The sequence below is a fragment of the Poecilia latipinna genome, unplaced genomic scaffold, assembly GCF_001443285.1.
Source record: "Poecilia latipinna isolate Pla-1442-1.1 unplaced genomic scaffold, P_latipinna-1.0 Scaffold1148, whole genome shotgun sequence".
NCBI classification, from domain to species: Eukaryota; Metazoa; Chordata; class Actinopteri; order Cyprinodontiformes; family Poeciliidae; genus Poecilia; species Poecilia latipinna.
Genome location: NW_015113764.1, coordinates 154,183 through 164,821, shown reverse-complemented (window position 1 = coordinate 164,821; position 10,639 = coordinate 154,183). Strand labels below are relative to the sequence as shown.

Below are 10,639 nucleotides of genomic sequence, written 5' to 3'. Positions count from 1 at the left end.
AGTTAAAAGCCAAGGCTTCCCCTTTTTTCCCCCTGGCTAAAACCAAGTTAAAAAAAAATTTTTTTGTTTTTTAAAAAAAAAAAAAAAAAAAAAAAAAAAAAGTTATTATAAATAAAGCTCTTGGTGTTTATTCATTTTTTTATTTATTTAAATACAGGGGAAAAAATAACAATATTTAATAACGTATCTTAAGGGAAGCATTAAAAATAAAAAAATATAAATATATATTAATGTCTTCTAGTCTTCCATCCACTCATTGTTTATACCAACTCGTCCATGCAGGGTAAAAGGGGATATGGTGCCCATTTCCAGCAGTCACTGGATGAGAGACTGTGTACACCGGACAGGTCACCAGGGCATCACATGTCTTCTGGTCTTGTGTTTTCCAAAAATAATTCTATAAACCACTCTGCTATGCCTTTAAGTATTTCTGATTTTAAAGTACAAATGATCAAATGAAACCCAGAGCCTTAAAAAGAACATGTAAAAAAAGAAGCTTAATAGCATTTTGGCTTATTATCTACCCTGAAGTTGGGAATCATCAGACAAAAAGTGTTATTACCCAGTCATAAAGCAGACATGTGCAAAACAGTAGGCCACCACAGTTAAGCAAAAATAACTTTTTACAGCCTTGATAACTTTTTGTTTTACAAATGGCACCCACCCAGACCATGCCGCTCTGAGTAGAGAACCACCTGCCCCATTTTCAAAACCACTACTTTGCACTCAAATTTAAAAAGCTTTATCAAAACCAATTTAAAACCCAGAGTTTGCCTCGCCTCATGTTGTCTACCGTTTCACTCTACCTGAACTGCATTCATCTAGGCTGGCTTTGTTAAATCTGTTATTAAACAGATCATTTGGTGACTTCCAGTCACCCTGGTGTTCAGGCAGATGGACATGTCGGGGCACAGTTCAGGGTTAAACAGATGTGGAAAGGATAGGAAATCACCTAGTGCCTCTGGGGTAAGTCACTAGAAAATAACTCGGGTGGTGACACATTAATTTGTTTATGTTACATGCTGTGTTTAATGGGATAGCATGCAAAATACCACCTGTGTGTGACAAACAGCGTCCTTGACATTCGCAAGGGATTCGACAATTTTGACAACAGCAGTGACATAGTCGAGTCTCACCACCATTAGTTAAAAAAGACACCACTGGCACTGATTGCGCACTGAAAAAATAAAGATATGTGCTTTCTATATAAACACATACAGCCGACAGATGTTAGTGCGCTGGCACATGACCAGCACCACGTTCCCGACTCACCTTTTCTCCTTTTTGGATGTCACACAACGCGGTTTTCCTCCTTTTGTCTGAACTCGTAAGGTGCTGCTGTTTTAGTCCCTCACAAAAACTACGCGGTGGCTCCCTCCTCACCTCTACAAGAAACGTGTTCGCTTCGGGCTCAGTCCAAAAAAAAATGTCCCTCCGTGTTCTTCCGAAAGGCAACTTGGAAGTTTGATAGAAAGTTACGGCTTTGCCTCGTTGCGCTATGCAGCTGCTGAAGGGATGAGATCATTCAGGCTCTGCCTCCCCTCACCTCCCTCTCTACCCCGGGAGTCTCGCGAGAAGGCAAGGTGGGGGAGAACAATGCAAAGAGTTGCCGTGGCAACAGAGCTCACCTGTAGAGAGTAGACAAACAAAACAAAAACAAAACAAAGAAAGAAACGTGAAAGTAAGAAGAGAGAGTTCTCACTCTGTCTTGAAAAACACAGTGATTGGAAAACACTGGAATATATTCAGTCCTTAATTAAGAAATTTCGTTATGTTTAAATTTTAGAAGATTTAATTAATTGCAGGGAAACAACAAAAATAAGTTTGTTTTAACCATTAAACAAAAGATAAATACAAAAATGCACCAAGAGGTTCCTGACATGTGATTAGCATGATGTTTTTAGCATTTTTTTTTCCTTCAGGTAGTCCAATATTTTCCTCAACCAGCCTCTAACACAGTTGTTGGTGGATTGTGTGATGGTCCAGTCCTGCTGAGGAATTGTTTTCCCTAACCATTACACATGTTTGTTTGTTTGTTTGTTTGTTTGTTTGTTTGTTTGTTTGTTAAGGCCAGACATGCCTTCTGCTCTGGTGTCTAAATAATTAAATTTTTGGTTCATCTGTCCAAAGGACAATATATCAGAAGTCCCAGTATTATTGCAGGTGCTAATTTGACAGGCAAGCCCTTATTTTGCCAATATCTTAAAGAGAATGGCAAACTGTTTTAAAATAGACTTTATATGGGAGATAACAATCTGAATCCCCTAGAGCAACTAGGTTTATTGAAGAATCTTCTCTTTAGCCTCGTGAAGTCTGAATGCCCTGCTGATTATCTAATCTTGCATTTTTGAGACCAAAAATAACGACTTTTGTCTTCTCTGCCTCGCATGGAGGAAATTCTAACTGCTCTGTCCATTGAAATTACTAAAACAATGAATTGGTGTCTGAAAGTGACTGTTGTCAAGTGGTCACACAGAAATGTAAAGTTGGAGCCAAGACAAGCAGGAATAAAAGCTGTGAAGTCTTACGAGCTTCAGTGTTTGACACCAGTGCATTCAATGCAAAACCCATCAGGATGTTGCTTGGCCTGTGCTGAGGGTAGCTCTGACATCATGAACTGATGTGAATGTGAGCGGATGTCCAGAAAATCCGGCGTTAATCTGCGGACCCTCCAAACAAAGCCCTCCGCATGTGGAAAACCAAAGCTGGATGAGAGCTTATCACACCAGAGCAATGCCGATGCTTAAATGACTGATTCAGGGATCTTCTTTAGGAAGCAATGTGGCAGTAATGCATTCCTGCAGCTGCGTGGTTTACTTGTATCAGCAAATTTTACTTGGAAATGTAGCTTAAGTAATTGGCTGCCCACAGGCCTCCGCGTAATGCTGATGCATATCCTGTTGGTTATTTTAAAAGGTGCTGAAGACAATTGCAGATTCCTTCTGCCACATTTCAAGATTCATTATTGTTGGGATTTTTAACTACTTTACAGTGAGCTTTGCTTGAGGAGCAGATGCTATTTGGGATTTGTATTAAACATGAATGAAATAATAAAACACACAAATGTGACTTTCAAGATTTTATTTCTGTGCATCCTTGATTGTGCTTGGAATGCCAATTCATAAAAGCATGACTGGAGTTTCTATTTGCATGATTAGTTGGGTAGCACCATCTGCTGGTAGCACTTATGTAAGACAAGAAACAAAACTTACAGAATAAGTTTTCATATTCTATAAAACACTGTTATTTGAAAATAAATAAATAAATAAATCACTGAAAAATGAAAATAACATCCACTAATTTTAAGCACTTATTTGACTTCAGGTGATATTCTGCCAACGTTTTAGAATATCGCCCTCATTTATTAAGGCTTAAAAGTGTGAAGGTCATCTTGTCAGCTTTGACAGTAATGAATGAAATGCCATTAGGAAGTAGATGCTATTCTTAGGTCTTTGTTAATCTTAGCAGCCTTTGGATGTCAGGCTCTACGTCAATAGTTGGAAAATTCCTGCTGTATCTCTTAAAGGGCTCTCCCTCCGGCCCGATGAGGAATTTCTCAAAGTTCCAGGAGACATCCGCCCTGCTGACTGGACTCCAAACAAGAAATCTGGGATCCTGCATGAGGGAACTTGGGTCGTCTTCGGGATAAGGGAGCTTGCATTTGAGATAGGCAAAGACAGGATGTGTGTTTGCTCCGTTGACATCGCACTTCTTGAACAAGGTGAAGTTGGGCTTGAAGCCACCGCCTGGTCGCACGTACTGCAGTGAATGCAGAATCTCACCATTGGTACAGTTTTCCTGCACAGAACAGGCAATATCGATATTTAGAAATTTCATAAATTAAAAGGAAATAAAAAAGGTACAAAATAAAAAAAAAACAAAAAAAAACATCATATCAATGATATGCTGGGCATTTTTTTTTTCTACTAGCTGTAGGAAGATGTCTAAATTCTCCTTCCAGGAAATGAGTAAAAAGATTCACCTCCGAATTACTTACCTGGTATCCAAACTGGTTACAAGGGAAGCCCAGGACCACCAGCCGATGGGGGTACTTGCTCTGCAGCTGATTCAGCTCGCTGAAGTCCCGGGTGGTGGTGCCTCAGAGGGAGGCCACATTCTCTATCAGGACCACTCGTCCCCTGAAGACATTGAAGTCCACTGAGTCCCCTTCTAGCGAGGTGGCCCTCAGGTCATAGAAGGTCTTAGCAATGAAGGTCATCTTGGCTTCTTTGATGTATCACTGGAGGGAGACTGGGTCTCGGCATCCGACTGTATCCAAACCCCTGACCACATGACTCACTCAGAGAAGCAAGTTGCCTTTCACAGGTCTCAGGTAGCCCTGCAGGAAGCTGATCTCCTGGTGACATACACTGCATACATGTTTTAGATAGAGGAAAGGAACTGACTGTAAAAGCTAAAAACGAGTACATCACATAAAATGCCTTTAAAACTACAAGTTCAATGTATTCTATTGAGATTGAATCCAATTGATGAAAGACAAGTAGTGCATATTTGAGAAGTGGAAATAAAAGAACACATTGTATTCAAATAATTGTACGATTAAAAATACCTGAAAAGGTTGATGTGCATTTGGATTCAGCCAGTGTGAATCAACACTATGCAGAACCGATTTACTTGCAGCGAAGGCTGAAGTCATTTGGGTTATCTCTCCATCAGCTTTGTATATTTACCAACTTTTATTCTTGTAGTTCATAATTTATCACTATTTTCTAAAATCCTATTAGAATACACAGAGGTTTCACGTTATACAACACAGCAGCAGTAGGTAATTTCGGGAGACCAGTATTAACCAGTATTGTTTGGCTTTCAGGCATGTATCAGCTTTCTTAGTCATCAAAACTTAAACATTCGCCTGTGTCTGTCGGCATCTAATGAAATATACATGAAGCTACTGCCTGAACTCCGTGCACACCTAACATTTAGTTCTAATAGGAAAAAAAAAATTCAGCAAAGTTCAGACTGCACTTTATTTTATTTAAACATGAACATTATCATGGATATTTATTTTAACTTAACATATATTATTTAAAGTTTTGCCACAAACAACATTTTTTTTCTTAAAATCACACACCTTTGTCTCCTTTAGAGACATTAAACACCTTGTGTTTAGCAGCACCTTATTATAGTTTCGCTCTTCTAAAAGTATTCAGAATAAGTACTTATAGTAACATTTTTTTTTTTATAAATATCTGTCTGCATGGCACAGTAGTGGTTCCTTTAAGAAGAAAGCCCATAGAGTAAATGAAACAGCTCCACTTGGTTTTAGTTTCCAGATCTTAATAATTCATATCTCTGACCTCTTTGTTTCTGTGTCTGTCACAACGGTGCAAAAATATGGATGTAAACTTTGCTCTGAGTTGTCCTCAACTAATAAAAAAAAAAAGGACAAATAAGCCCAAAAGCCACTCAATTCAGTAAACTAATGATGCAGAGATCAGCATTTGAAGAGAGAAAAGATAATGAGCGGGTCAATTTAAACTGGCAGGAAGATTCCCTGATCATTCTGCCAAACTAGCCCTCTGTTGGCAGCTGCTGTTTACTGCACCTGTGGACATTTAATTTGAAAAAGTGAAAGTAATCCAACACTTTCCTGTGTAACAAGTCTACGTGTTTTTAAAGAGTCAGGAAATGGTTAAATAAAATCTAATATGCTAGAGCTGCAAGCTGAGGTTTAGTGACAGGCTTCATTTTTAACAGGCACAAGTCCTCTGAGCATCATTATCCTGGCTGCCCTTCTCTTCCTGCAGAGCGGCCCGATCCAAATAGTTGTCCAGAGACCCCAACAGGCTATCCACGTCCCTCATTTGAGCTTGAAGCACCAGTTCTGTCACACGGATGAATGACTGCAAGAAGAAAAGGTGAAAAAGTCTAAAAATTCATTGCAAAAGTATTCTTCCATATTGAACTTTTTTTCACATTTTGTCACATTAAAACTAAAGAACTTTAATGTGTTGAGTGGGAGCTTAGGGTGTAGACGAGCACAGAGTATTGCATAAATGTAGAGGAGGATTTAAAGCAGCTGTGGTTTGATTCACACTTTATGAACAATAATCTGAAAAAAAAAGAAATTTGTGTTGAATTTGCTTTATACTCCTTTACTCTAGTACCCCTAAATAAAGTTCAGTGGAACACACTGCCTTTATAAGTCAGGGAATTTTGTCTTAATGGATGAGGGCAAGAAGAAAGCCAATGTTAAAAAAAAACAAACAAAAAAAAACAATGTAAGCTCTAATTGCAACAAAAGGCGGTTCTTGTGCAGCAGTTTAATGACAAATAAAAATTAACGATTTCAGATCTTTCTTGGGAAGATCTTTGAAATAATATTTTCCTTGAAAATCACATTTATCCACTACTTTGTATTGATCTGTCAGGTAAATGCATTGATATTTCAGATTGTGATAGGACAAAACGTGTGGTACCTCACTGATGTTGCTGCTGGTGGAAGCACTGGTCTCAAAGAACTCCATCCCGTAGGTTTCTGCTAGCTGTGGATGGAAATACACAAGAATAGAAATTGACTGTAATTTATTTATATTTTTTATTTATATTTAACATGTTTTTCGATCAAAAACATGTTAAACACTAACAAAAACATTATTGACAAATATACTTTCACCTCTACATATTCAAATCAACCCTTTTAAAAGTAGAAAAACAGATAGTAAAATTCAACCTTTTTTCCTTGGTCCTTTGTTACTTGTCTGCCAAACTCCTCATCAGCTTTGTTTCCCACCAAGATGGTTTGGACATCATCTGGGGCGAACTATACGAAATACAAAAATATGATGCAGAACAGAGCAGCGGGGGTGACAGAGTTAAGCCAGAGCACTTACTTCATCTACATCACTGGCCCACTTAGCTATGTGCTGAAAAGACGGCAGGTTTGTGATGTCATACACAAATATGATACCCTGTAAAATGACAGAAGAGAACGAATGGAGGAATGTTTGATAAATGCGAGACATGTTCTGCTTCGTTGTACCTGGGCGCGCCTGTAGTACTGCTTGGTGATAGTCTGATAGCGTTCCTGTCCTGCTGTGTCCCTGCATAAAACAAAACACACGAAAGCGACAGGCTATTCCACAGCACACAGCTATCAGCGTCTGTATGTTCAGATACATTATGCACTAAAAATCCACAACGTACCAGATCTGTATTCGGACCTTGAGTCCACCAATCTTGATTGTTTTCATTTTAAAATCAACTCCTGAAAATGAAAACAGGAAGAAAGTATTTTGTCACTGAAAAACAAATGCAAAACTGATGCATGCTCCTTGTGAGTTACTGCTGCAAAGTTAATGATTTGATGTAGTCAGCCTATAATCTGATGTTGCCATATGCTCATTCAGGGATTGCTGCAGTCAGTGGATCAATGTAATCAGCTGGACTACCTTAAATATTTTTACCAATTGACATTATGAGCAGAATTTTACTGTTTTATAACTAGGAATGTAATAGAATGTATTTTAAAATTTGAATTGATATGAATTTTTATTTTCTATCTTTCGGGACAAAAGTGTTTTAATTACATTCAAGTACAAATTTTAACCTTGTTTTATGAAACAAACGTAACACAAACAAAAATATGTTTTCTTGAAAAATTTAAGACATCCTTTCTACTACTACCTACTCTCACCCTTTCAACTGAAATAATTTTAGTGTTCAGTATTTCTGTACATAAAGTGGGATTTATGTGACTTAAAAAGTACCTTGGGATGGTTATTGTTGTGAACTGCCACAATATAAAGTCAACTGACATGCACTTCTATAAAACCTTTTTTTTAAAAGGTTTTGTTGGCTCTAGTGACCTTTATCTGAAAGTAGTTTGACAGGAAAGAGGGGGAGACATGCGGCAAATGTCACCAGGCCGGGAATCAAGCCTGTGACCACCGACACAGGGACCAGGGACTCTATACGTGGGTCGTGCTTTGCCCCTGCGCCACCACAGCACCCCTTCTATAAAACCTTTTAAACTTTGTTGGCAGCTTGAAAATTCAGTTTAAAAGTGTTTTGGTTAGTCTAGTATGCAGGCTACTATCCTGAGAAGTTTTGACTGCTCTGAACCTGGAGACTTTTTGAATGTGTAACAAATAAACCTTTTTTAGAAATATGTGCAACAAACAGAGTTTGAATGAAGAGATCAGGAGTTTTTTTTTTTTTTTTTTTTTTTTTTAGAGAATAGTTATTTTTAATAGAATAGCCTTTGGGGTTTCTAACCTTTTAAAGTTTATGCACAAGAGAGTTAGAAAAGATCATGTAAAGACTCACCTCTGACAATCAAGAGAACAAAAAGGCCTTTGTGAGACTTTACATAAGCTAATTTGTAAAGTCACAAAAGACTGTTGCTCCAAGACACGCATGTGCTAACAAAGAAGATAAATTGACTTAAAAGGTGATACCGTCTCTGCTAGGTGACAATATGAAGAGAAGAGCTGAGAAATCCACAGCCTGCAGTGTAACTGGTTTGTATTAAAACAAAGGCAGTACCCAGTCCTCCATTCACTTTGTTCTTACACCGCGGCCACAGCTGAAAGTTTGGTCCAAAAGAGATAATCACTTTTTTGTCAACCTGAATGTCCACTTCAGATACGCTGTAATACAGACTGCTACAGGATATCCTTCTGCCCACAGTTATCAGCATCTGCAACACTTTGCTGAACTTTACATAATATGAATTACAACAGCATTTCATTTAGCTTTTATGATTAAGTGGGTTTTTTTAAAAGTTTGAATTATGCCACTCTTCATTTTTACAGTTTTCTGTAGGCAGGGTCGAGTTTTTTATAATCTTCTTAAGTGGTTTCAAAATAAATATTCTGGCTTTCTGAAAGTTCAGCTGCTGGTTTCTCTGCAGTACATCTGGAACATTAAATAAATATTAAAGTGGAACACGGTATCCCACCAGTTGCAACCATAACAAACACCTTTTATCTGTTTTTCAGGGAAAAGGGTGGATCCTTTCATAGTTACTTGTGACACATGATATTTCATTTTACTACCTGCTAGTTTTTGATAATTGGCATGTGGAGGGAGTCCACTGTCCAATCTGTATTTCTCACACTAGCTGATGCAAAAATGCCACTCTCATTCACCTCCCCCCCCCCCCATTTCTTTTGGGGGGGAAAGGAACCATTTCTTTAATAAACTATTTTGTTTTGGGTTGTCACATAAAACCCCCCAAACAGACCCCCAATGAAACTAACATTACAAATCCTAAAAAGTTAAAGGGGTATGGAAACTTTTGCAATGTATTGTAGAGATCTAAAACCCAGACTTCATGTGAAATGTTCAAATGTCTGAGTTTAATCCAGTGTGAAGTTCAGCCCACCATCTTCGTCTCATAACATGTATAACTCAGCCCACACTACAAACCGCAGATCCTTAATTTCTAGTCGCATCACATGAAAGCCTATCCAGCCAGCCACATGTTTAATGCAAGTGAGTAATGAATGAAAAAGAGACAAATAAAAGCACAGTAGAGACATGAAGTCCCAATGGCATTATCCACTCTATTCTGAGAAACCATCAACTGAAAAATGAGAACATTTCTGTTAGACTTTACTTCTCTAAAAGTGTTTTATTATTATCACAGTTTAAGTGTTAGAGCGGTTTTAGAAAATTTCATTATTCCCAGCAGAACCTTAAGCAGTCTGTAATCTTACGTCAACAAAGAAACTCAACATAGACGTGGGAAAGATGGGGGTAAATAATTACAATAACTCAAAATTTGTCGTCTACCGAGTATGCAGTGGTGTTTATCCGGTTAATCTTGTGACTGAAAAATCGTTAAGTTTGTCAATGAGAACTTGTCTGATGGCTTTGCTCTACTTACCGATGGTGGAAATATGCGAAGAATCAAATTCACCTTCCGTGAACCTGCGCAGCATGCATGTCTTCCCAACACCGGAGTCTCCGAGAAGGAGCAATCTGAACAAAACGTCGTATTGTTTCGCCATGACTTAAAACTAGAGCATGACCCAGCTGGACTTATTTCATCTACAAACTTCAGGATCTGGTGCTGCCTTCAGTGCGCGTCGGACACGTCGCTTCCAATGAACAACAGTCATTAGGTCAGCAAAGAGGCGATCTCGTTTTCTCACTTTTGCTTTAAGTTATCTTAAAATTATGATTAAAAATATTTGAAGATATTTATAATATTTTAAATTTTGAACTCACTTGTATTAANCAAANATTGATNGATTTTNATTTGAATTATAAGCACTTTGTATTGCCTTGTTGCTGAAAATGTGCTATATAAATAAAATTACCTTTATTTACCTTTATTCATACGTAAACCTTTTGTTACCTCTGCAAGATAACAAATCAGAAGTTCGTGTATTATTATCCACAGTGATAGTGGAGATTAGTACATCATAAAACCATGAAATTATTTACTACAGTTTAAAAATGGATCAGTGCATTGATTTATGAATAAGACAAGTATAAAGCTACAAGGCATATTTCCTGTAAAATGAATCAAACTTGCTTTACCTACAGTTAGTCACCAATACCACTAGTTTCTGGTCAGTTGTTTTTTTATTATTATTATTATTATTATTATTATTATTATTATTATTATTATTATTATTATTTTTTTTTTTTTTTTTTAATTTTAATT

The 10,639-nt window shown here is 37.5% G+C and overlaps 3 protein-coding genes across 3 annotated transcripts in view; all 3 read right to left on the bottom strand.

Moving 5' to 3' along the window:
- Positions 1–1,563, bottom strand: part of LOC106960038 (signal-induced proliferation-associated 1-like protein 1) — a 42,282-nt gene extending 40,719 nt beyond the window's left edge. Inside the window, exon 1 of the mRNA XM_015052953.1 lies at positions 1,273–1,563. The gene's annotated coding sequence lies outside the window, so the exon portion shown is untranslated. The remainder of the gene's footprint in view (positions 1–1,272) is intronic.
- A 1,503-nt stretch (positions 1,564–3,066) lies between these two features.
- gpx2 (glutathione peroxidase 2) lies at positions 3,067–4,898 on the bottom strand. Its single transcript, XM_015052959.1, has 2 exons — positions 3,998–4,898; positions 3,067–3,798 (listed from the first exon to the last, which is right to left on the bottom strand). Exons 1-2 carry the CDS (start codon positions 4,217–4,219, stop codon positions 3,445–3,447), a joined length of 576 nt encoding a protein of 191 aa, XP_014908445.1. The 5' UTR covers positions 4,220–4,898; the 3' UTR covers positions 3,067–3,444.
- A 171-nt stretch (positions 4,899–5,069) lies between these two features.
- On the bottom strand, positions 5,070–10,093 carry LOC106960042 (ras-related protein Rab-15-like). Its single transcript, XM_015052958.1, has 7 exons — positions 9,854–10,093; positions 7,168–7,228; positions 7,004–7,064; positions 6,855–6,932; positions 6,695–6,784; positions 6,441–6,506; positions 5,070–5,864 (listed from the first exon to the last, which is right to left on the bottom strand). The coding sequence occupies exons 1-7, from the start codon at positions 9,975–9,977 to the stop codon at positions 5,712–5,714; spliced, it is 633 nt and encodes a 210-aa protein (XP_014908444.1). The 5' UTR covers positions 9,978–10,093; the 3' UTR covers positions 5,070–5,711.
- Between the last annotated feature and the right edge of the window lie 546 nt (positions 10,094–10,639).